At 38.3% G+C, this 26,473-nt stretch overlaps 1 protein-coding gene across 1 annotated transcript in view; it reads left to right on the top strand.

Annotated features, from left to right (window-relative positions):
- The window catches only part of myom2b (myomesin 2b), a 28,729-nt gene extending 6,131 nt beyond the window's left edge, over positions 1-22,598 (top strand). The window contains exons 6-39 of the mRNA XM_008405863.1: positions 550-638; positions 1,231-1,281; positions 1,446-1,610; positions 1,943-2,104; positions 2,229-2,370; positions 2,610-2,809; positions 3,215-3,268; positions 3,360-3,487; positions 3,781-3,964; positions 4,060-4,234; positions 4,503-4,624; positions 4,742-4,929; positions 5,356-5,482; positions 5,616-5,794; positions 7,005-7,119; positions 7,522-7,684; positions 7,799-7,905; positions 8,769-8,813; positions 9,104-9,240; positions 9,466-9,610; positions 10,609-10,671; positions 10,920-10,987; positions 12,534-12,647; positions 13,522-13,609; positions 14,207-14,245; positions 15,058-15,163; positions 15,737-15,803; positions 16,747-16,843; positions 17,469-17,505; positions 19,332-19,354; positions 19,453-19,508; positions 19,580-19,669; positions 21,678-21,803; positions 22,058-22,598. Coding sequence (XP_008404085.1) covers positions 550-638; positions 1,231-1,281; positions 1,446-1,610; positions 1,943-2,104; positions 2,229-2,370; positions 2,610-2,809; positions 3,215-3,268; positions 3,360-3,487; positions 3,781-3,964; positions 4,060-4,234; positions 4,503-4,624; positions 4,742-4,929; positions 5,356-5,482; positions 5,616-5,794; positions 7,005-7,119; positions 7,522-7,684; positions 7,799-7,905; positions 8,769-8,813; positions 9,104-9,240; positions 9,466-9,610; positions 10,609-10,671; positions 10,920-10,987; positions 12,534-12,647; positions 13,522-13,609; positions 14,207-14,245; positions 15,058-15,163; positions 15,737-15,803; positions 16,747-16,843; positions 17,469-17,505; positions 19,332-19,354; positions 19,453-19,508; positions 19,580-19,669; positions 21,678-21,803; positions 22,058-22,267 — 3,862 coding nt within the window. The 3' untranslated portion in view covers positions 22,268-22,598. The remainder of the gene's footprint in view (positions 1-549; positions 639-1,230; positions 1,282-1,445; positions 1,611-1,942; positions 2,105-2,228; positions 2,371-2,609; positions 2,810-3,214; positions 3,269-3,359; positions 3,488-3,780; positions 3,965-4,059; positions 4,235-4,502; positions 4,625-4,741; positions 4,930-5,355; positions 5,483-5,615; positions 5,795-7,004; positions 7,120-7,521; positions 7,685-7,798; positions 7,906-8,768; positions 8,814-9,103; positions 9,241-9,465; positions 9,611-10,608; positions 10,672-10,919; positions 10,988-12,533; positions 12,648-13,521; positions 13,610-14,206; positions 14,246-15,057; positions 15,164-15,736; positions 15,804-16,746; positions 16,844-17,468; positions 17,506-19,331; positions 19,355-19,452; positions 19,509-19,579; positions 19,670-21,677; positions 21,804-22,057) is intronic.
- Positions 22,599-26,473: the final 3,875 nt, after the last annotated feature.

Consider the following 26,473-nt stretch of genomic DNA (forward strand, 5'->3'; position numbering starts at 1 on the left):
CCTCAGTGCTATATGACACGCCAGGATTCTTTAGGTCATTGCTCTCTGAATGGTTCCCATCACCCCCCGGTGATGATGGGATCCAATTAGACTGGCAGAAAGATTTTTTTTGGTAACACAGAAAATGATGAAAAAAGTTAGTTGTTATAAAAGACTTGCAAGAGTGTACGAGTTTTAAAATATCCTAACTCATAAATTATGGACATCAGTTTGAAAGGAGAAGCAAGCAAAGTACCTGGCAATAAAAATGGAGGGCAGTTAGTCGTACATGGGTTTCATACAGTGAAGCGATAGCTCCTGTGGAACGTATTCCGTAGTAGATAAAATTACGCATTAATGCATCATTTGCTATTTTGGGATAGCTTTCAACACAAAAAACGATTACTGGATGATTTCCATTATCTATTTCATAAGCCTTTGAGGTACATTCAGTGTCAATGCTTTATATTTGCACAGTTTATTATGAAAGAATAAGCTGCTGAAACCCCTCATTGAGATGTTAAGGGGTATGTTGATTTACCAACTGATTGCTTTCACTTTGTTTTATAGATGTACAACTGAAGATACAGCACAGTTTACTGCTGTAGCTGGTAACATCCATGGACAGGCTTCTAGCCAGGCATCAGTCATTGTCAAGCGTAAGTTCTTCAGGCTCAAAGGATTTTGACCTGGCCAATATGGAGCCACATTCTGGCATTACCGTTCTTTTTAAAGATCACCATTCCAGTAATTGTGTAGTGGTGCCACCACTGTGGGAGTTAATTTAGGGGATGTCTGTAGTGGTTGCAAGAGGAAATGAAAGGGCAATGTGTTTGGAAAACATATGCAAGATATATGTTTTTGAATGCCAATTAAAATAAGAAAAGCTTTATTTATGCCACTCATATTTTTTTGCACAGTGCACCCCTTTTAGATGGTAGTCACCACTGATCCCCACCGTCACACTAGATATAAGGACTGCATGATAAAACTCTGAAGTGTTGTTGAAGTTCCTTGTTTTTACTACCCACCTTCTGGCCACTCTTCAGAAACTTTCTGAAGGCACTCCTGTATTAACATTGAAAATTTTCTGTGCATATGAAGAATTTAAATGTCTAAATATATGTATGTACCGTGGTGAATTGAACTTGTTTTAACCCCCTTGCTCAATATTTTTGCTCAGTATTTTAGTCTTCCATCTAAAATTCCAGAGATGTTACTCATAATAGTTTTTATTTGTATTTTTTGCAGGATATAAAGATGAGGATGAATCCAGTCCATACGCATGGTTACCTTTTACTGGTAGGTATTTTAAGGTTAGGTTTTGTCTAATTGCTTTCACCATAAACCAATAGTTTGATGTTTTTACAACAATAATGCTACATATAAAGAAAAACTTTCACACAAAACCTCTTCTCTTTCTTTGTCTCATTATATTCATTATCCTGTGTTTTCTTTTTTCCCAGCTGCTATGCTTCCCAAAATCCATTACACTAAAATCCACATAACTTTTGAGGAGAAGTTTGGCCCAGTATTTGCGACTGAGGGACAATCAGCCACTCTTTCTGCCCGCATGAGCCTGAACCCTAACCTGGCCAACCTACAGCCTGAGGCACAGTGGTATAGAGATGGTAATTCTCACAATGTGGTGTTTTATGAGAAATTATGCGCTATATTTGGTATTAATAGTATTCTGTATTAATATGTTCTGGTATAAGCCAGTCTCCAGGCAGCATCATATACAGTAGTGGAAAATCAGAAAATTTCACAAAGACAATATTTATTACACATTATTTAGAGTAAATTTAACTATCTCCACTTAATTAAAACTCGAATAATAATATGTGTATATAAATTGTTACAGTTTACATTTTTACATAAAAATCCCTTTATTAAAATCGAGTACATTGGACAGACGGTTATGAGGATCATGGATTAACTTGTGAATGGTTCCTCGTTTCAGACACTCGTCTGTTTGACTCCAGATGGGTGAAGATTGAAACAGGAAGAGGATACACCACCCTGACTCTTCCAAACCTCTTTAAAGATGATGAAGGCCTTTACACGCTTCGGATGGTCACTAAGGGAGGCATCGCAGAGCATAGCGCCTTTGTCTCTGTCGCTGGTAGGGTGGTTGATCAGACAAAAAAAAAGAGACAATTTCATTAAATAAATTATCAAGATATTTTTACTAGACTTCAAAGGACCTTATCTTAACAAAGACCCTCCTGCTGTTCTTGTCTGTTTAGATGGTCCTCCCCCTGTTCCCAGTGCACCTGGAGCTCCAATGGACATCAAAATCCATGATGCCAACAGAGATTATGTCATTGTTTCTTGGAAGCCTCCAAATACCACTACAGAGGGTCCAATCATTGGATACTTTGTGGACAAGTAGGAGTTTTGGTTTGCATGGTTTAAGCATGTAACTGCTGATCGATAAACTGGTCAAATTTGTTTGATTGATGCCATGTTTGTGAGGTTGTTTTACACCTTTTAAATCATTCCTTTTGCTCTTGACCTTGCATCTTCACAATGAAGTAAGTAGAAGTCTAAAAGCGGGCAACTGAATTACTCAAGCCAATTTACTTCTTTCAATCTCCTCCCTCTTTATTTCTTTTTCAAAATCTCAGATGTGAGGTTGGCACAGAAAACTGGACCCAGTGCAACGATCACCCCATCAAGATCTGTAAATACCCGGTGTCTGGGCTGTTTGAGGGACACTCTTACTATTTCAGAGTTCGAGCTGTCAACTCCCGTGGAATCAGTAAACCCTCCCGCATGTCTGATCCCATCGCTGCTCTGGACCCCACTGAGTTTGAAAGGCTTCATGGTGGGTGTGTCTGCAGAGAAAATGTCACCCTGTCACTGCGTTGCTTTTAGGATGCCAAAAATTTGATTTATGCTTGTTTTTAGGTATTTTTGATAGGACTAAATGAAAAATTTGTTTACTGAGCTTCATCTGTACTAAGTTTAGTCACTAAGTCTTTTGCAATATAAATATTTATTATTTATAATCAAAAAAGAGAAAAAAAAATCAAACTAAGAATCTAGATCCTCGCCTCGTTGGAATTACTATTTAATTTGTATTTCTGTGACAAACCGCTTTAAAAAAAATTTTTTTTCTGAAACTGCTTGAAAGTTACTGATTTGCCAGATTTACTCAGATTAGTTTTGAAAGTCCATGAGGAAACATTTGTTACTCTCAAACCAATATGTATCTTTATATGCCTTTCAGCCAAGAAGCTTGGAGGAAAATTGGAGATTGTGTCTTACCATGATGAAGAGGAAGGTGAAAGTTCATTCAAATTGTGCATATCCTTTACTTTTTTTTCATATTTGCCCTAATATTTACACACCTATTTGTTTGTATTTGTTTTAAGCTGAGGGAAAGCCCCCAGGTGCTCCATCTGGTGTTTATGCCTCTGAAACCGACAGGACATATGTAGTTTTGAGCTGGAAAGCCCCAGAATATTTCGGCAAGGCCCCCATGTGGTACTACATTGAAAAGGTAACACTAAATGTCATACTGCAAACAGTTTCTTTGGTACAACTCCGTTGAAAAAGAGTTTTTTTTCCACATGTACTGACCCATCAGGTTAGGCAAACAGTTCGGTGAATCTGGCTGAATTTATTGTGTCGGGGAATAATTAGCTCTGAAAGGTGGAAGAATTGTATAGAATTATAAAGAGGACAGGTTGCAACAATTATGAAGGGGAAAAAAAGCTACATTTCTTTTGGTTGGTTTTGGTAAAAAGCTCTCATTTCATTTTCTGGAAACTTTTACGTTTTGGGTCTTCACAGGCCATGGCCAACACTGAAGCCTGGCAGCGTGTTAATACTAAGGTTCCTATTCGATCTCCACGTTATGCTGTCTTTGACCTGGCAGAGGGAAAAGAATATAAGTTCAGAGTGTTGTCTGCCAACATCTATGGAACCAGCGAGCCGTCAAAACCAACAAGTCTCATTGAGACTCTGCAGCTTAAAGGTTTTTCTCAGCTTTTTCCATTTGCTAATACATAATATTAATTTAGTTTTTATGATTTATTCTGGCTTTTGCTTTGTTTTGTTGTTGTTTATAAGGTGTCCCATCGGCTCCTGGTCAGGTGATTGCTACAAGGGAAACAGATACCTCTGTGCTCATCCAATGGGCTCCTCCAAAGGAACCCAACAATCTGATTGGCTATTATATTGACCAGTGTGTGAAGGGGTCCAAAGACTGGACTTCAGCCAATCACAAACCTCATAGGAACACCAAGTATGTTTCAAACTAACTGCTGTGTTGCAGTTACAAGTGATTATAAATGTACCACAGTTGTGAGTCAATGAAGGCCTTGTGTGGAGTGGTAGCCTGTTGTGGCTGTGCTCCACTGTTTGCACATTTATATCTGGAACAGGTCCTAAAAGTGTAAAGGGGTTAAAAAGTAAATAGATTTATGTTTTCTTTGGAAATGATACCAACATTGTAAAAGCGTTTTATTATTATTTTTTCCTTACTTTTTTTTTTATTTTATTTTTTTTTGCAGATTTGTGGTTAGTGGCCTGAAAACTGGAGAAACGTATGTGTTCCGTGTCCAGGCGATCAATGAGTTGGGTCTGAGTGATGAATCCCAGGAATCTGCACCTCTGACTGTCAGAGCTGCACTTAGTCAGTAAAGCTATATTCAGTCTCTAACGCTGATAAAAATATAAAGATTTCCTCAATAATTATGCATGAAAGATGAACAAGGTAAAATTATGACCAATCCTTGCGATTGTTTTGTAGCAAACCCATCTTCCCCATATGACGTTGCACTGCTTAACTGTGATGGCCGTTCAATGGTTCTGAACTGGAAGAAGCCTCTCCACTCTGGAGGTGCTGAGATCAAGGAGTATTATGTGGATAAAAGACGCAGTGGAACCAGCATGTGGAGGGAGGTTCATATTCCACCAGTCCCAGAGAGACTTTATAAGGTACCAAAAAAATCTCTCAATGTTTATTAGATACTAAACAATGGCCAATTAGCAAAATTAACTCAATATCACTGTTTTGTGGCTTCCAACAAAAACAAATTTTTTTTGATGTTTGCCAACTTTCCAGCTTCTGCACCAACAGTGTCCAAGCTTAAGTTAAAATCTTTTGTGTGCTACTGAGTTTTTGTTTTGTGATGTTTTTCCCTGCTTAGGAATAACATAATGCATACTGTCTTAATAAAGCATCTGAGAAAGTCAGATTTTTGTAGAAAAGAGATCTGCATATCTTCAACATGAAAAGGGCCCCAAACTTTATCTCAAATTAGTTCTTCAATGTGGAACTGCAGAAATGGCTCATGTAGATCTCAAAAACTCAGTGTTTGTTGTGCCACTTGAACATTAACTACTAAAACATTTTACTGGCAGGTGGAGGGCTTGACCGAGGGAGCAGTCTATCAGTTCCATGTCTATGCAGCCAACCTGGCTGGACTTGGACCAGCTTCAAAACATTCAGATGACTTCAAGTGTGTGGCCTTGACTATGCCAGAGCCTGGTCAGTATATCTCACCTTCTATCTGACATGGTCCTGAAGAAGCTCTGAAAAAAAAACAAATAAATGTCTTCATAATTTAATCATGCTAAGGCTGTATTGTAAATTGTTCTTCTCCTTGTCAATGTGTGTTTAGGCCCTGCTTACGACCTGACGTTTTGTGAAGTGAGAGATAATTCATTGGTGGTTGAGTGGCAAAAGCCTATCTATTCTGGTTCTGGACCAATCACAGGCTATCATGTTGAGTACGCAAAGAAGGGAACCTGTGAGTGGAAGACAGCCAATGACAAAGCCGTCAGTCACCTCTTCCTTAAGGTAAGGGAATCTTTAAATGCATGTTCTTTTTAATGGCTGCATAAATGTCGATTAATATCATAACCTAACAAAGCAAAGTCTCTTTATAGCAGTTCAGTAGCTAAAAACTGTATAATACTGACATCTAGTGGATGTAGTGTGACTACCAGACCTAAGTGTGGAGCGTGATTCTAAAATGGGAAGATATTTGCTAAAATGTAAACACAAGTGAGTGATTTAACCTTTATGAGATGGAGGAAATTCCATAAGTAGTCACTATGACTTATTTAAATGACCGTAATTTAATATTAAATATGTAAAATGCAGCTGGAAAATGTAGTGGAATCAGTCTGCATGATCAGGTTAAATAACTAAAGAATAGAAAATGTAAATGCAAGTAGATACAGTAAATGTTAAGCTTATTTAATTTTGTAAACATAAATGCCAAATATTAAATAAAAAGTATTTTTTTAGAATTATTTCCAAACCATTTAACCTCCTTGATTGCTTCCCTGCCATCATGTCAGTGAAAGACTAATGAGGTTACATAATACTAATTTAAACATAGCAGCTTATTATTTTTATTGTTTTTATTTTTACTATTTTTTTATTTGTATTTTTAGCATGATTTTTGACTTGTGTATGGAAAGGTTAAAATTGACCCAAATAAATAAATACTGTGAAATTAGACAGTCTAATAGACAGTCTAGCTTATTTGAGGAGAAAACATTTCAGGAGGATAGTGATGAACTGAAACAAAGTGCAACGCTATCCCACAGATTGATAAATCAAAAGAAATTGTGTTAATCATGTTTAAAATGTCACCCAATGTTTTCCAGACTATTTTGCTAAATCACAACAGCCACCATCTGTATGACACTAATTACTAAAAACTACAGGGGTTAACAAGCTGTTGTAATAAGCCAGTCTGAAAGAAACGTTTTGTGCATTGTTACTATAGGAAGACTTGCATTTTGTCCCTCCTAATTTAAAATACCTTTTTGTCAGCAAATTGAAATTGAACACATTTCCTGAAAACAAATAATGAGAAATCTGTACTTAGTTTTAAATGAGTTGTTTTCATCTTCACTTCCTACTTAAAACAGGTTTTTAATTGTTTGCAAAGTATTGCAAGCTGTATATTTATTTTTAGGATTCCATTATAGGTTTGAAATTTGTTGCTGTGTTCTTCCTTTCAGAACTATGGTTTTATTGTGCCTGTATTTTCTAGGTAACAGGCCTGGAGGTTGGCGCGTGCTATGTGTTCAGAGTTCGTGCAGTCAACGCTGCAGGTGTGGGTATGGCTTCAATGCCCTCTGATCCTGTCATTGCGAAGGCAGTGGAAGGTAACAAACCAAGAGAAAAAGGTCGTGATTCAATTTTAAAATCCTGTGGGCGTATTTTAAAAATAATTTTTTACCAATTTACAAGTTCTGACAATAAAAATACTGCTGAAAATGTACGGTGGATTTCCACGATAGGGTTTAGAAAAATGTCAAATGTTTAAAAAGCGCACAGTAGAAAACTTTATGATGACTTCTTCTTTGCTTGTATTTGGAGCGATGACATCACAAGGGGCACAATATTTACACATCAGTAAACTGTGATATATACATATTCCTCTACAGGTAGCAATCTACATTTTGCAGGAATAGCTGTTAGAGCAATTAAAAACCTCACAGACGCAGAATCTGATGAGATTCCCGTAGCGTCTTAATGAAGAAAATTTTCATTTCTATTGTTGAAAGGTTCCCAGGAAGTCTCCTGCTCGGTGGACGAGAAATCCGGTGACATTGTTCTGTCCTTTGAGTCCTGCCAAATGAATGAGGACTCGCAGTTTATCTGGAAAAAAGACTACAAAGAAATCACAGATTTCTCCAAAGGAGTGGTGATTAAAACTGAAGGCAGCCAGTAAGATCACAGACCCGCACAAGCACGGTTCCACGGCTTAGATTTCACCTCTCATGTTCAACGTCTTCATTTACAGCACGGGTGCCTTTGTCTTTTCCCTTCCCTTTGTCACAGATCTAAGCTGATCTTTAAGAACCCAGATAAGGAAGATGCTGGAACATACTCTGTTTCTGTAACCAGCACAAGCGGAGTTTCATCCAGTTACACAATCTCAACTGAAGGTACTGATTTAATCATTATTGTGCCAGCAAGGCTCTGGTGTGTCAACACTGGACCAAATCCTGTTTAAAATGCATTTTTTTAAAACAGGAAAGGGAATACACAAAATTTGCGTTTAAATTAGTTTTTCAGACTCAAAATCCTTTGCTTTACACACAAATAAGTCATTGGTTTTGTCTGTATGTTAGTTACTTCTTAAACCACTTTATTTATTTTTCTTTTTGCTTTTAGTCAAAATATTGCATGAAAATATCAGAATCATAAAAATTTGAAAAGATGTGTGTTTCTGCTCAGAACGATAAATCAAAAAGTAAAGACTGGCGGAAAATAAAAAAAAAATAAATCAAAAGGAAGTGCGTATCGAAGAACTGAGGCGCTGTGTAGGATGTAGCTAAGATGAAAGCAATGAGATTGTACTTAGGGATGATTTCACTGGCATGTAGGCAATGAAAAATTTCATTACTCCTCTGATGAATACCATCTGAGCACACTTCTCCAAGCCTTAGGCAGAGTGTGCATTTTATTGCCACATTTTCACTGCAAAAGACCTTCTGTCAAAAGTTTTGCTGTATTTTTCCCTCTATTGCACCATTATCCTACTCGGCTGTAATGTGTTATTCAGTGCACCTTCCACTGATTCTCTCCCATTTGGTCCACGGATATTTCACCGTAAGGCTGAATAGAGTTTTGATCTTTTTGAGTACGGCCTGAGTAACTTCCCATGTAACGCACACAGACTAAATTCAGCGATGAGTTAGCCTCTTAATGTCTCCTAATATTTCAGCTTTCCCCCTGTTAATTGAAACAGATTGCTTGTTTGTTTTTTGTGGCATCATAAAAGTAATAAACTGCCTTTCTTTTTCAGAGTTGGAAAAGATGCTGGCGCTCAGTTATGATATCAGGCACCCAAGTACGTATTTTCAATAATCTCTTTTTTTTGTGTCTCTTTTAATATATCCTCTCTGGCTTCTGCTTTCCATCTGCCTCACCCACTTCCTCCATTTCTTTTTCTCCCTGTCTCCTTGTTATATTTGCTTTCTTCCAATTGCTTTGAAGCTTTCTCATTTCTTCATTATTTTAGGGGCGCATTTCTCATTTTATTTGATCCATAAAAAAACTCTTACCTGCTTTTGCATCACCTGCCTGACTCTGTCCTCTTCTTCACTCTCCTTTCCTTTTCTCCTCTATCCTCTCCCCAAGTCATCCCACTGAAGTCTGAGTTGGCCTATAAGATTTTGGAGAGAGGCAGAATGAGATTTTGGCTGCAGGCTGAAGAGATTTCCTCCAAAGTCACCTACAAATTCTTTGCAAATAACAAGGAACTATCAGGAGCTGATGTAAGAGACACTCTGCTTTTACAAAATGAAAAGGATAGAAAAGATGGAAAAATGTACTGTCTGGCTTCAAGGTGAACAGCGTCAATGTCTAACAGCCCCGTACTGTCTCGAGTGTTGGTTTGTTGCAACATGAAAGGCTTAATCAAAGCCAAAATATATATATTCACAAAGTCTGTCATCAACCATGTGTGGCTTCTCTTACAATACAGCTGTGTTTTTCTGCAGCCTAATAAGATGGGACACGACGTTTCTACAGGTATCATCGAGTTCATCATGGACCATTTCACAGAGGAGAATGAAGGGACATTTACCTGCCAGATTACAGATGGTGGCGGCAAAGCACAAAGCTCACTGGTTCTGATTGGAGATGGTAAGCAAGGCTGATCTCACCGCCACATCACTATTTCTAATGGAAAGGGATGAATCTACCACTGGAAGAATGCTTAGCAAATGACAGGTGGTAGGAACCAAAGTGACTTAGCCCAAATGACTACAGTCTATTTAAACATTGGTGAATACTGCTAAATATACATTTGTGCAGCAGGTAGTCCTTGACAGTCTCCACAATGAGTGTAAGCCACTTTGCTAAAAAAAAAGCTGGCTGTGCAGCGTTGCATACAGCATAGTAAACAGTTTTATGTATTTTCCATCCACCCAGTGCCATTTTATAGCATATAATCAACTTGAAATTGGTCTCTGTCTCTTTAAGAAGCTCCTGCTTTAACACTTTGCCTTTAGCATGTCATCACAACAATGCTTCTTATTATGCTGTCTGCGACTGTCAGGAGCGTTGCACTGAGAAGTACTTTTTATGTAAAGAGCAACAGGTGTTTTCTAATTGCCGCTCCGTCTAGTCTGAACAGCATCAGAAGCGCTACATGTGCTTCATGCTTGTCTCTGCTGACAAACTTTATAGAGAATTTGGTTTCATTTTTCAGCAAGACTTCTTCCCCGTCCTCAGTGTAAAAAAGTAAAAAATACAGTTTCCTGAACCCAGACTAACCACCTCCATTCAATGCTTTTTTTTAATAATTAATGTACCAGGAGTGTCTGACCAGTTGTGGAATATATATGATACAGTAAAAGATAATATTTCTCAGTAGAGTGACATGGTTTCCTCGATTGCAAACTATCATCATCAAAAACTCCAGAACACGTCCATCACCATGTTTATCAATTATTATACGTCGGTTTCACATTGTCAGTTAAATTACTCAAATTTGAAAACGTTTCAGTGATATTGTTCCACATGTATGGCGTATCTATGTGTAAGAGATATTTCTCAAAAGTAATTGCAGTGATAGCAGGTAACGGCATTATTTTGATCCTTTAATACATTTCATTGTATGTACATTTCTGCGCCCACAGCTTTCAAGGCTGCTTTGGCTGAGGCTGACTTCCAGAGAAGGGAGTACATTAGAGTGAAAGAGGGTAAGAAAAAAGGAATATCATCTTTTTTTTTTTTTAGCTTTGTATTTCATAGCTTTTTGCCACTTTTTCATGTTATATGAGAGCAGGTAAGTGAAAATGAATGTAACACAAAGGATAGAAGTGAACTGCCTCTTTAAGTGGCTGAACTACTTAAACTCAAAGTAAAGAAAAAATATAATTTTGTCTAAAAATATGCTTCTGCAGGATGCAGATTTTTGTAAGGTTGATCTTATTTTTGTCCACCACAGGCCCCCACTTCAGTGAGTTTCTTTCACTTCAGGTTGGAGATGATTGCTCTGTAACTTTGGTCTGCAAGGTAAACAGAAAAGCTCTCAATAATTACTCAATATTTCCACTCAAAACAAATGGGCAGCTTCCCTGTGGTTAGCTGTTTGGCCATTCTGTGCAATGCAAGTTACAACAGTGTTTTGTAGAAAGAAGATGGACACAGGAAATAAGCACATATTGTGCTATAATTGGATACTGCAGCTGTGTTGGGAACAACTACAGGGCTGTGAAAAAGTATCTCCCCCCCCTAGCTCTTTTCCTCTATTACAGTTTTTTTCTTATTATCAAACTGATTTTAAAAGAACACAAAGATATGAGTAAATTCAGAAAGCAGTTTATATCAAATAACAGGTTGTTCCAAAAAAAAAAAAAAAACAGTACCCAAAAATTGTTCTGAAGTAGGAATAGCAATTCAACATATTTTTACTCAAATGAAACTAAGGAATAATATCATAGAGCAAAATAGCACTTCAGTACTATCGCCTCAAGTACTGAGTTACTGATCAGAGCATCTGATTTAATGACCAAACACTTGTTCTTGTACCAGGCACTGATGGTAAAAAGCACTGATGGTGTTTATTTTATTAAGAGTTAAAATAATATTTCTAAGTGTAGACAAGGTAAAACACGTAAACATTTGGAGCCTACTTAATATCTGCATGACTGACCCTAAAACAACCATTCCTGAAATGTCATGACATCATTTACATGCAGTGATTTCTATGAACTGATCTGATTCTAATCTGAAGAAAAAACAGGGTGTTGCTTATATTTAATTTCTTTCGCAAATTTCAAACTCCACAATTGTACATACATACTCAAGACAGTATACATACCCAATTAGAAAATATTTACATTTATTTTAAAAGCAACATATACTGCCCAAATCCTTTTAATCCTCAGCTTCACTGATCATGACTAGCTTAAGTCGGTGGGCTGCCTGTGCCGACATGAAAAGGATTTCTTTGACAGCAGCTACCGGACTGAAAAGCAGCCTGCGCTGTAGAAACCTGAAAGAAGCTCAGCATATCTCTTAGAAAGAGGATCATGGTGCAGATTTATTCGATTCCGAATTGTCTATTTGAATTCTCTAAGATAGTGAGTTGAAGTTTATCGATTTAAATTCTTGATAAGTTATGAGTGGCTGAATCAATGCTGAAAAAAAATGTTTTGAACTTCAATCGTTTGCATTATTTATAAATATATTTTTGCATCCCTGCGATATGTTTCATCAAAAACTAGTCGCCAGAAATTAGACGTGTGGTTCTCAAAAAAAAAAAAGAATATGTTTGAGACTATCTTTGAATGAAGAATAGAATATAACTGATATTTTGTGGGGATAAAAACACAAAATGCAACACTGACTTGACAGATGTTAATGTTTTAATGAGTTACTTAGCAAATAAATCCAAATGGCATAAACTGATTCCAATTAAGGCAAATGACACATCTAAAAAATCTTTCAGGTTGCATCAACAAATTTGAAGCTGTGTTTAAGGAAATTCACAAGACCAAAAATATCTTTTTTGCCATTGGATGAATGTTTAACAAATTTAATGTGACTTTTTTTGTAGGTTGCTAATCTAAAGAAGGAATCCGAGTTCCACTGGTATAAGGACGATGCAGAGGTTATCCCCGATGTGAAGCCTGACCTGAGCTCAGGAATCTGCAAACTGCCAATTAAAGAGGTGAGAAGAAGAAAAAAGTGTTTCTTTTAGTGTCCTGCTTATTTAAATTTAAGTGAACTGTAGTTATCTAAATAGATGTCCATGAGTTTGTGAAAGTTTGAGCTGGATTATATAAATATGGACATGGTGAAATAAATGAGTCTGCAAAATCAGACAGTATAGATATAGTCTCTATTTATTGATCAGTAAGCCAAAATTGTGGAAAACTATGTATACTCTAAAGCAGTAGTCCCCAACCTACGGCCCGCGGGCCGGATCCAGCCCGCCTCCACATTTGGCGGGCTCCCCTGAACAATACCAAAGAGCATTCAGATTTTTTTTCATATATTGTATTTTCCGGTTTATATGTGGATTTTTCTTCAACCACCAGGGGGCTCTTTAGCAGGAAGTGTGTCCTGTAAACTGTGGMGSRTTKYKGMCWTTTAGGGAACTGCTTGACTTTTATGTTATTTAATCAGTACGGTTGTTTGCTAGCGGTAGAGAAGAAGAACACACGTGTTTGTTATGAACGCCGCATTCCAGGTCGAGTTCGCATTCCAGGTCGAGTTCTTCGAAGCAATGCCTGTAAGTAGCAGCTTATACTTCAAAACGAGCTTTTATGTTAACATATGAGGAATTCATATGTTAAAGTTACTTTCCCTCAATGGAATATATACTAGTCAGTCCCAGTGACTGTTTCACTAACGGTTTTTGCCCATGTGCTTTCTGGGTAAAAGTAAAAGTTATGTGGCCCTCACAGGAAAAAGTTTGGGGACCACTGCTCTAAAGCCATAAGTACTTACAAAATACAGGAATACATTTTACAGTATGAATATGATATACTATCAAACCTGTGCAAACTAAACTTACTCCATGTTTTTATTTTCTCTTCTAGTTCTCACTGAAAACAACAGGAGTGTACAAGGCCACCATCAGTGATGACAGAGGAAAAGATATGAGCCAAATTGACATCTCTGGAAAAAGTATGGAAATGTTTAGGTTTCATTCTATCCTAAATTTGCACAGTAATTATTGCAAATAAATAGGTCTACAGAAAGTACAACCCAGCAGATAGCTTGGAGGAAAACAAAACTTGGTGTTAAAACGCACACAAAAAAAAAAATCTTACTGAGCTGCCAGCTTCAAAAATCCAAATAATCTATTAGTAATTTTTTTCTGTTCAAGGTTATTTTAGATAAATTTAAGCTGCTGTTCTCTTGTTGTTCATGTTTTGGCTCCTGTTAGAATCTTACATACAGAGAGCTAGGCTTCTGTGAACCTACGATGATCCCTCACACCTCCTGTTTCAAATGTTATTCATTATTTATTGATGCTGCTGGGATGTTATGTTTTAATATGCAACACGAAGAGCCAAAGTACTCAGCTCCTTCACCTGCTGAAGGAAGGATGTATATTTTAGTGCTAATACTATGAAACTTGTAGCAGCTTTTTAACACACCGTTTCCTAAGGAACTGACATTTTCAGTTGAGTTTTTCAGGATCCTCAAGAGGGCAGCAATGTGTCTTTTTGCTGTCCCGTTTTGCCTTATTCCATGTTTGTGCATCTGCTTCTCTTTTAGCTTTTGACGAAGCCATAAACAAGCTGAGCCAACTGGCTGGTAGGTATCTGAACCTTGTTTACTCACAGATTACTCACCTCACAAGCGCACGTAAAAAGAAGTGGTAAACATCAGTTGGATCATTCGTCATGCTAAATTTACAGAAAACGGATAACAGATTAAGTAGATCCATCAGCAGTGAGATGTATTTTTTTCTGCTTTTAAATTCTGCACACTCCTGAAAACACATATGCTCACACTTATCGGCATGTTGCAGAAGTTGCCATGCAGGAAGCACTGGCCGTCATGTCGTCATGTGATGAAATCACTTTAAAATTCCTCTGCACTGTCACAGTGACACTGTAGAGGAGCATCTTACTCCTATTTTAAGCAACATTCACTTGACAGCTCTGCAACAACTGTTACAGCGGCGGTTGCAGAGGAGAGGAGGGTTCATTACTGTGATAATAGGAAACCATAGTGATGTGACCAGGTGGATGACACACTTGTCCACTTGTGAAGTGCAGCCAGCAAAGTTGCACACAGACATGGTGTAGTATGAAAGAGCCTTTATGCGTGTAATGGCTTTAAAAAAAAAAACAGGCGAATAAAACCTCTCATGGCTGCAGTGGTTCCCTCGATGCTGCATAGTCTGCTTCCATGAATGTGCCCCATGCCTCATTAGTGCAATTTCACTCTCTGAGCTGGACAAAGGTAAAACAGAAAAGGAAACACTTCAAGTTAATACAAATAACATTTTCTACATGACGGATAAATAGATGGCATGAATGATGTGACTTTCAAAGGCCACGCTGTTCAGCAGCTGTTGGTAAAACGTGATACTGATTACAAATCTGCACAACCACCTTTAGGAGCCAGCGCTGCAGAACTGGTCATTAAGTGCACTGCAACAGGCATTCAGCTTCAGTGCCACATGAAGTATTACACCTCCGAGATGAACATCAGCTGGTACCACAGGTGAGAAATTTGATTTGCAGAATTATTAACAATGCAAGGATCTGCAATAAGGCATGCCAGAGGTTCAAGGAAGAGAATAATGAAGCAGAATTTCATCAACACGCTGACGAGAAAGGTCGCGGTTTAGTTTTTCTCTCGAGTTAAACTGTTAGCAATGACAAGAAACGGCAAACCAAATAAATCTTTTCATTGCCCATTAGCAAAATCTTTCATTACTGTGGTTATTTCACAGGAATTTATTTTCCTGTTTTGTGACAGACATCACACCCCTATTATTTTTGAAAAACTGCAGAGCTCCCTGTGGTTAAAAGCATTGTGTTTTACCCCAGAGATTATAAAATGCAGAGAGAGAATTCTGCACAAAAGCAGTCAGAACCAAGTAGGACGTGAAAAGACAACTAATGGAAGTGCTGAAGATTAATGAAAATATGAAAAATAATAAGATTAACTTTTTACAGCATTCTGTTGTGAATCTGAAAAATTAAGACATGCTTTGGCCACTACATTTGAAGATGTATCTAAAAACGCTACACACATCTACACTAACTTATCCTCTCCACTCTTTGTGCTCAGTGAGCGTAAACTTACCCACAATGACAAGACTGTGATTGGAGGAACACCTGCTATGGCAACAATGGAGGTATGATTGTATCCTCTGCTGAGTCTCATGTAATTATAAGGCGGATCATATGTGGATAATTTTAGGACACTGATCACCACAGGAGGTTTCACTCACGTTAAAAGTCTTGAAAGAGCAAGAGACAGAAGGACACATGAAGGACCTTTACCATTTGCAGGTCCTTGTAAAAATGCTCTTTGTCTTTTCACATTTTCTCTTTTGATAAACCAACACGAAGCAGTGCTGTGAGGTGGAAGAAAAATTACTTGGTATTTTGATGTTTGTTACACAAAAAAAGTGAAAAGTAGAAAACTGGGACATGCATTTGTGTCCTATGTCTTCACTCTAATGCCTCTAAAAAATAATTTCCAACCCATTTCCTTTAGAACTCCATTTGTAAGTTTTTAAGACTTATTTGTAAGACTGAAGTATTGTTGTTCTGTATCCGTTCTGATTGAGTTTGAGCTGGCACAGAAGAATTAGCAAAGATTCAAGTTTCTAGATACGTAAAACTAGTAAGGAAATCTGCAACTGTACTATGTGAAACATAGCTTGACAGAGTGCTGATTCGGAGATGAAGAGGCTGCATACAAAAGCATGCCACACTTTTTAGACTTTTACTTCTAAAAAAAAAAAAGAAAAACTATATATTATTTTCCTTTCTTGTCACATTTATGCACTACTTTGTGTTGGTCTATCACTATGCACAACTTTGTGTTCATTGTGTGCATTAAAACACACATTTGTTGGTGTAACATGACAAAATGGGGAAAAGAAATTGAAAGGGGTTTGAATACTTTAACGAGGCAATGTAAATGTTAAAAGTTAACAAAATCAGATTAACAAAGCTACAGCTTCCTCCTTTTTGTCAGTAAAGTCTAGAGCACTCTTGATGCTGTGAGGTTGTAACACCATGCAGATGAGACTGTTGATCACACTGTTGAGCAGATTACTTGATTCATAGGTAATTGAGCCCACGGAGAAGGATAAAGGAGCGTACTCCATTGTAATCACCAACTCCGAAAACTCCCATAAACGAACACTGGATCTCAGCGGTGAAGGTCAGTGTCTTCCCTCTTGCCTTTAATTTTTATCAGCTCAGTAGCCAAAACAATAAAAATAACACAATAACTTTATCAGCTCAGTAGCCAAAACAATAAAAATAACACAATAACTTTATCAGCTCAGTAGCCAAAACAATAAAAATAACACAATAACTTTATGTGTATGCCTCATCATTTTGTATCCTTGAACTTTGAAGTCCCATTCCAATCAGATACAGGAACCCATGAGAACAATTTCAACCCCCCTCAGGACTCTAAACTCGCTGCGAAAAATGAAGAAAAGGTTGTTCTTTGCTCCTTCACACAGAATGGCAGCAGCTTAAATTCATGACATCTGCAATGCAATCCTATATGTTTACTCGCACTCTGTCTGACATCTGTCTTTCAAGGTTCTCATTATCTTCCTATACAGTTATATTTTGACAGATGCTGGACAAAAGTATTACTCCCATGTTGCGTTATTCCTCTCCTCCTGTCCTTACTCCTGCAGTTTAAAATGTAGTGCTGAGTGTTTTGATTTTATGAAGATGGATATTTTGCAGCATATTGCACTAAAATAATACTCAGGAGGCATCGATGTTGTGATCAGTGGCACTGACTGTCAGTTCTTGCTCTTTTGCAGCGTATGAGAAGGCGTATGCAGAGTTCCAGAAACTCAAGTAAGACGACGCACTTATGGCTGTTCTTTACTTTTGCCTTAATGTGTATATTTAGTAAGAGTTTCCTAACTTTGGCTTGCAAGTGTAGGGTTTCACATTCAAACTAATGAATTCCCCAGATGATTTACATTCAAACACAGAAAAACTCTGAAACAAGCTTTGATTTGTATTATTATTTTTTTTAATAGTTGAAATGCTGAGAGTTCACCTGTTACTTTCACTGAAACGTTTAATATGATTTACCTACTTGGCATAATATCTTCCATACATTTGCTAATTTACATTTTTGTTTCTGGATTCAATTTGTGAGTTGGACTATGAGGTAATGGTAAATGAAAGTGGATAGCAAAACTGAGCTTTCACTTATACAGCTTTCTTCTTAAATAGAGGCCTTTCAAAATGCCTTGTAGAAGTACCACGACCCTGAGTATATGTATTTATTGTGCATAAATCTAAACATTTATTATTTTATGACAATGCTTTTAGGATACCTTCGTTGCATCTATTTTCCATTTGTCCGTCCATTCTTCCTGTGGGTCATTTAGCTTCTTAAACAATCTCTAAGCCTAAGTTCAACCACCCAGTGGAAGAAACGCTTGTGGACAAGTTTCATCTGGGAACTCAGTCTTTTGGTCACGATTCAGTGAGACAAGCCAGTAAATCAAGAGCTTCACTTAACAACTCAGATCTTTCTCCTCCATCACAAACAGGAGCAGCACCCTAATTAGTGATTTATATCACCTGCACCTGATATTTGGAGGCATTGACTCTGATGCCGGATGCCTCATACTTGCGTTTGAATTGCGTATGAATACTTTGAATAGAGTATGTTGTGGTTTGAAGGAAACAAAAACCATGAGGTTCCCAAATTAGGCACCTTCTTCTTCACAAATACACCTTAATAAGATGCTGTCCATGAACTGATGCATTGACAAGGATAATGCATAACATTCTGTCCAGAAATAGCAGTCCACCCCTGAAACAATACAGCATAATATATTCATGACCTGTAAAAAAAATCATCTGAACAAGACTTACTTATCATTTAAACATAGGAAACTAAAACTACTATTACTACTACTGATATTAATATATGAAATAAAAATAGTAATACATTTGTGATTTGGAAAAGTTCACCCCCTTTCTGGGAATTGGTTCAGTCTTATACCGTTTTTGCCAAAATAAGAATCAAGAGTATAAATAGAAGCAATCTAATTTGGCCACACAAACACACATTTCTGAACATCCACTAGAAAAAGAATAAGTGAGAAAAAATGAAAAACCCAAGCACTCCCCTGCATGCAGAGCATAGACCATCCACATCCTCTGTCTAATTAACATTCAGAGAGAGACATTAAAGCACAAGATTTTACAAACACATTGAAACAAGTGACACCCTGCTGCCCTTTTGATTGAGTATCAACACGCCAAGAGGAGAAAAGAGTTCCTCTTGCCATCTGGTCCGTTCGCTGACCTCTGGTCCCGCCATGCTGCTCAGACAGCCCCAATACCAAACATATCTTTTTTTTTCTTTTTTTTTCCAAGTGAAAAAAAAAGAAATCCTCTAAACAGTGTAATAGGATTTGGCAGCGCACCCAGAGTTCCTTCTGACAAACCATCTGACCACTGCGAGTTAATCAGAAATAGAAAAGATCGTGTCTGACTCCAAAACAGAAGCAGAAATGGAGACACAAACACTTGGTGGTTATATTTTCATGTTATTTTGCTACATCAAAATAATATATATATATTTTTTTTTAGAATGGTTTGCATTTTAGAAATGTTTTTTCCTTTTAAAAAAATAACCAACTTTATTTGTATTCCAGGGCTGAGGCATATGCTGAAAAGAGTGAGTTTAACCCTCTTACTGCTGCTGCTGCTGATTTTTAATTCAGTTCTTTTGCACTTATAAAATAGAGTGATGATGTTAATAATGATATATTTCAGACCGTGGTAAGGTTGTGGGAGGTCTGCCTGACGTTGTCACCATTATGGAAAAGAAGGTGGGTGTTATGCGTTTAGACGCTGCATGTACACTTTTCAATCTAATGCATCACCTCTTTTCCTTGAACAGACCCTGAGTTTAACATGTACGGTTTGCGGAGACCCCAAACCTCAAGTATCATGGCTGAAGAACGGCACAGAAGTTGAACCTGATGACCAGGTAAATTACCTGATACTCAACAAACAAAAATATCTAATTATGCTTCACAGCTTGACTTTAATTTAGTGTGCTTGACTGAAGCACTTAATGAAATACTCTGTGTAAGCCCAGTCAACCACCACTTGTGCTTTTATCTGACTCCTAAAAGCCAAATAATGCACTGTTGTGCAACACGGATTAGCGACGTTATTTGGCTTGTGTAATTTTTAATAGTTATAATGAATAATTTATTATTGACAAATTATTCATAAAGTTAGAAATTATTTTAGTTAAACTAACAAGTCTGGGCCCAACCTGATTATTAGGAATCATTATCCAAACAACATTCAGTCTCTTGTCAGGTGCTGTTCTAAAAATGCCACCCTAAGGTGGAGGCATTACAGAGCAGTGGGTGAAGGGTTGAACACACACACACACACACACACACACACACACACACACACACACACACACACACACAAAGTAAGCACAAGCAACTTCTCTCTGAAATATGAGAACAAAACAAAACAATAGTTTCACCTTAGCCTGGTGAAAACCAGCCCCGTGTTCTATGCATTGCTTTGTCCAGAGGGTCTGGGACCCTCAGTTATTGAGAAGTGATTGCTTGCTGGAGGTACAGACTCTTTTGAAGTTTTAAAAGAATGGATCCGATTTTATCCAATCACTAAGGTTTGGCCGTGACATTAGTAATGCACTAACTCGACAAAACTTACCGGAAATTGCGTTCAGTGCAAACGACCTGTGTGGAGTAGGATCACGACATCTTTGCCAGCAATAAGAGGTCGTATGCCTTCCTCTAGTTCTGCCTTTAGTTGTTCAACATTTAGAATATTTAGCCTTCTTTCACTTCCTCCACTGCCATTACCAAGCTAAAACTCTACGCAGGCAGAGTAAGTTTCAAAAACAGCGCAGAAAATCAACATCGTTATTCATAACTCCTCCCTCTGTTTGCTGACTGAACCTGTTGAAATTCAACCGGAGAAACTCGGCTCAACGGGAGAAATTCCAGATGCCACAGATCAGCTAAATGCTACTCACTTCCCATTTTTAAGATCTGCGATTAAAGACTTTTTGCCATCAGAAAAGAATCCTTTAAAATTGTCTGTTTTGAAATGAAAGCCTAATTGTGATTTTTTTTTCTTATGCTTCATGCTTTAAGTATTTTAGCTATTAGTTCTAAAATTTGATATATTGTTGTTTATCTAAATGCTGTAGCTGGATGCATTTTCGATACAAAGTATTTTAGTGGACTTTAGGGTTAGGCCCATATTAAGAACAAAGTCCTTCATCAACAATATGAACTCCATCCACCATACTTTATAGCCATGCTTGCCAACCAATATAGGTCTATACAGTCTGTCCTGGGTTGGTATACTCTCTTTGAACAGCATCCTGCAGCTCTTGACAGCTTTGAAGATTTAAGTTTGAGCATCCGTAGTCCAGGAGGAATTCCTCTGCAAGTTTTTCCTTCTCTTTATTCATGCCCGCCCCTGCTAATAATCTGTCTATCACAAGAACTGCAATCCTTGGTGATATGTTTCTCAAATCCAAAGGGATGCCTCTCACGTAACTTGTTAGCTCTGATGGTGCAGAAGGTATTAAAATGGACAGAAAAACAAACAGACCTGTATGCAGAGGAAGAGAATATTACTGAGAACCTCAGAGCTAAATTAGAAGAAAAGCGTGAATAGAGGTGAAATGAGGTAATTAGTAAAACAGTGAAAATACAGAAATAATTCTTTTTATAGCACTTTGAAATGGCTCACTGCTGAAATATGCTGCACAAATACAATTTGATTTGATTTGATATAGTGTCCATCCATCTATCAGGAGTAGTAGAAAAGATACAAATTAAAGCTCATCATTGTGCTATTAGTTCAAAAGTAAGTAATGTTTAAATCTAATGTGAAATATTACCTATTCTGAGTGATAAATTATGCTTCTCGTTGTGAGCGACCCATCTCGCTGTTTGAACCTGTTTGTTTTTCTTGCCTTTTTTCTTTTGCAGTATGTGGTCTCTCTAGACCAGGGTAAGTTTGCTAGTCTGACGATCAAAGGTGTTTCCATGGAGGATTCTGGCAGATATACAATGATTGTCCAGAACAAATATGGAGGGGAATCTGTGGATATAGTGGTGAGTGTCTCTGCTGTAATGATTGGATTTATTCAAAGCTGTGGCATTTCTTCTACCATCTGTGACCATTTTAATGCCTGAATGTGATATATATACATATACAATCTCTGTTTAGCATTAATTCTTTGACAGAAACTCCAAAGACTAAAAACGACTGCTTTTTATTAGATTATGCTTAAAAGCTGTTTCCGTCTGACACTGTGGTTTCTGTTAGGAAGTGCATAAATTTAAAGGTTTTGCGCTCCTCTCTCCAGGTCAGTGTGTACCGCCATGGGGAGAAAATCCCTGAGGCAAAACCAACTCTGACCCCTAAAACGATCATCCCTCCTAAACTTCCCATCGAGATCCCTCAGCCCAAGACCCAGCCTGCCCCCTCTGCACCCAGTCCTGCCCCCTCCCCTGCTGCTCCAAAGGCAGCTCCGGGGAGAGGGGTGAAGAGCCCCACTCCTTCCCGGAGGAAATAAAAAGCATGAGAGCCACAAATGAGAAGGCAGCGTATTCACACGCCGCTGCACATATAGACCACAAATAGAAACTTTTATTGGTCTTATCTGGTATGGGATGGAGCTAAAGCATTAGCATTAAGAGGTCAGAAAACCCTGATGAGTAAAACAAGTCTTTTGACTGCAAAAGCATGTAAAACAATTTGTCTCTTTTAAAGGAGATTTTATGAAAACAACTAAAATATGGATAGATGAACAAAGAGGGATAAAGAATTTGTTCATATCTGGAAAAGTTATATTTGGAAACTGAAAGTAAATGAATTTAAATAAAGCTAGAAGTTCAAGAGTAAAATGTGTTTTATTGGCGTCGATCTTTCTACAGTTCAGTGACGTTCCATCTATACATCCAATCAAACAAAGTGGAAAACATCCATGGATATACACAGTTAAGTGCAAAATATTAATAGAGAAATTGTTTATGATGAATAAAACTCACATACCTCAAACGTATTAAACACCACATAAGAGAACATCTCATTTACTTCCACCAATTTTATTCCTGAAGAGTTTTCTGCAGAACATTTGACCTGTTACATTTTACAATGAAACAATCCAGAGTCTTTGTCAGGACTTTGCTATATTCTTACCCTATTTGTTGAATGACGCTCAGAAAGTTTTAAGTCTGCATCACTTCACTCTTCACGACCAAACCCTCACCGAATCCCATTTCATCTTTCCCTTTCAACAGCACCACTTGAGTTTTCTAATAATAAAACAATTATATTAATGCTTTTTTAAGTGTCTTTAACGACACACAAGGACGCTGTACATAACAAGTTAAAAGCAGAAACATTTGAAGCCACAAATGTTTGAGGGTTGTCACTCTTAGCCTCAGTAGACTGGATGGATTCTGTATTGATCACATGCAAGCTCTGCTACATGCAAAGCAGTGCTGTTCTTATAGTACAGGGCACATTGTCAAGCCATTGAGGTTATGCTGAACAGATGGGAAATCAATAAAGAGCATTTCCATGTGATTTTACTTTATAATGGAAGAAATATGAAAAAGGAGACAGATTCCAAATAATACTGGTTGCATTATGAGCAGAAACCACCAAGAAGAGGACAGTTGGTTCTTTCTTCAAACTGATTGAAGATGACTCTGTGAGTACTTCTGCCTGTGCTAGAAGCTTGAGACTGTGTCAAAATAAATTCATTATAAAACATTGATGGTAACTCAAATATAACCAAAAGCAAAGCTAAATCCAGTTCAATGACATGGTCAACAGTGTAGTCGACTAATTAAATGGTCAACACATCTGCATCCAAAGTGTGATGTTTGAATGCTTTTCTCCAGGTCTGAAGGGAAAAGGCCAAGAATCGCCTCCTAAATTATGATTCCATTGGTTTGATCTTCATACCGACAAATCAGATCATCCAACGCTACAATTCAACAATGAAGAGTTAAAAGTTTAGTGCTAGATTGTGTTAAGAAGATTTACAGTCCCAAGTCACTTAGCCTCAAAAGAAAGAAAAAATACTTGATTCAAAAGGGGGGAAAAAATGCTTCAACTTCAATTTCTGCTGTTTTACCTGAGACCTGACTGAGAGAGAGAAGCATCTTCTTTCTTTTATACTCTAAAAGTTATTTAATTTCAGAAAGAAGAAAAGTGGTGAAGGAGGAAAAATTAACAGATGTTGATTTTGAACTTCAAAGGAACCAATATTTTGTTTTACAATTCAGAACAAGGCAGATTTTGCCTATATCACATGATTGCAAAGAGCTTGATGGTATGTTAATCCAACAAGGGCACATGATAAATCCCCACACCACCATCAGAGACCCTTAGGCCATCCCCACACTCCCAGGCAACATGAAACTAGCTTAAGCCCTTTGGGCAGTAGAGGACAACACTGATCTCTCCAAGTCCAACTCCTTTACCCCACAGCGTCTGTATGTGTCTGTGGTAGTGCTAAATGTTGATATGGAAGCTGGTGCACATGTCTAAGGCACAGGTGTCAAACTCCAGTCCTGGAGGGCCGCTGCCCTGCAACTTTTAGATCTGCCTCTGCTGCGCCACACCTGAATAGAGTAATTAGGTCATTAGCAAGGCTCTGGAAAACGTATCTACACAAGAAGGAGGTAATTAAGCCATTTCATTCCAGTGTTCTGTACCTGTGGCAAATATAAAAACTGCAGGACAGCGGCCCTTGAGGACTGGAGTTTGACACCCCTGGTAAGGTCTATTAAAATTGGGGTTGTGGCTGGAGTGTACAAGACTCCACTGCTTGCTGACAGCATAGTGTTTCCAACCCCAAAGCCCTATGTGTCTATAATGCAATAAAAGTGAAGTTCAGGATGGGGTCAAAGTTGGCGGGTGGCCTCTGCTTGGTGTCCCACCCAAGGCCTCCAAAGCCCATCATCACACATTCCAAGACCCCACTAACTTGTTGTGTTGCATTATGTTAAGGATGAAGGTGTGGGAGCCATGGTGCTAGTCTTTTTGGGTTAGCTCCCCAACCCAACTGGCCTCCACTTGGTGGGACAAATGATTTTCATGACAAATGTAATTTTTTTTACATCTCTCTCTCTCTTCTAATGCTGATGTACAAATGGTAAATGGCCTTTTCTTAAGAGGCCTCCAAAGTGCTTTACCTAATATTCTTTCACCCATTCACATGCTGATTGTGACAAGTTACCACATTGTGGCCACAGCTGCCCTGTGGCTATCAGAGGCTGCTTTACACAGACACCACAGAGTCCTCTGACCACCGCCAGCAGGCGTAGTGGATGAAGTGTCTTGCACCAGTTCCAGGATGAGCTCCCACCACCGTCGCCACCACTGCCCCGGCGCAAAAGACAAGACGAGGATTAACAGGTTCTCAGCCACTGTCTCAAACAAAATTGCTGTGCGGTTGAAACAGAAGTAAGCTGGGTTGTAGGAAGCGGTCAGCAAACTTCCTCCTTCTGATTTTATGGCTGCAAATATATGCCAATGTCCTATTTAACACCACCACAGTGAGATGCTGAACGCGCCAAAAATCCGCTGCCAATGATGAACCATGCTGAGCTTCAGAGTGGGACTGACAGTGCGGCCACTAAAACCCGTCATAACCAAATTAATGTTAATTCTGCATTGCCTGCGTGCATTTTACTTTACAGTTAGAAACAGAAATCGCCTTCATTGTCACTCAGAGGGGACATTCGGGTGTAACAGCAGCCTCAGATATATACCGTAGATTCACACAAAAAGTCCAAGAAATGTTGTAAAAACAACCATGATTAACAATAACAACAAAAATAGTACTAGTGATATACTAAGATACACAATACTGTGCGGTCTTTAGTTAACATGAATTATGTGCCACCCTCATGGTCTTCACATAAACGGAGGCATTGACACAACATAAGTAGTCGGGTTTAGAGGACTTGTGCTGGAGAGCAGGAGGAGGTGATGGCAGCGCTGATGAAAGAGATAGTTGATGAGATTTGTGGTTCATTAAAGCTGATGAGAAGAGCAAACAGAGGGGAGAACAGGAGTAGGTAGAGGGTAAAGTGATTGTTTCTGTGTTTGCTGTTGCTAATAAAAGACAGAGATTACACTTTGCTCAGCCTGTTTACTCATTCTGTCAGAGGAGACGAGATTGAGAACAAGAGACAAGTTGGGTGAATAATGTCGGGATCGAAGGAGACGATTGCGAGGTTGAGGTTTATGGCGTTTAGTGTTACTTCTGCTGCCGAGTAGCTGATGTGTCTGCTCTGTCAGTATGAGACATGCCTTGGCGTGCTTGTTAACAACTTGAGAATGAGCTGAGAGGAAAGAGGGAGATTTGGTAAATTGGAAAGTTGTGATGGCATTTGTGGGGGGGGGGTTTTGTACCATTTATGTTCTTTGACCAGAAAACATAAGCACGTCTTAGCAAATGTGTGAAAGAAAAGCAGGCGGACCTTGAGAACTGAATGCAGACAGTACAGTGCTGTTGTGTGGTGGCGAAAGAGTTAGGAGGCGCAACAGAGGAAGACGGAAAACGGTGTTTGTTTGCAAGAGCTGGTGGGAGGGAAAGACACACAAGGATCTGAATCATTATGATGTTTTGCTGATCATCTGCTGTGAGATCTTTTCCCTGACTTTTTAATTATTTTCACATTTTTAATCAACATAATTGAGGCCAATCCACACGTTGCCATGGCAACAAACTTTTTAATTCACTGAAGTCGGGTAATGA

Source organism: Poecilia reticulata, linkage group LG3, assembly GCF_000633615.1.
Source record: "Poecilia reticulata strain Guanapo linkage group LG3, Guppy_female_1.0+MT, whole genome shotgun sequence".
Classification (NCBI taxonomy): domain Eukaryota; kingdom Metazoa; phylum Chordata; class Actinopteri; order Cyprinodontiformes; family Poeciliidae; genus Poecilia; species Poecilia reticulata.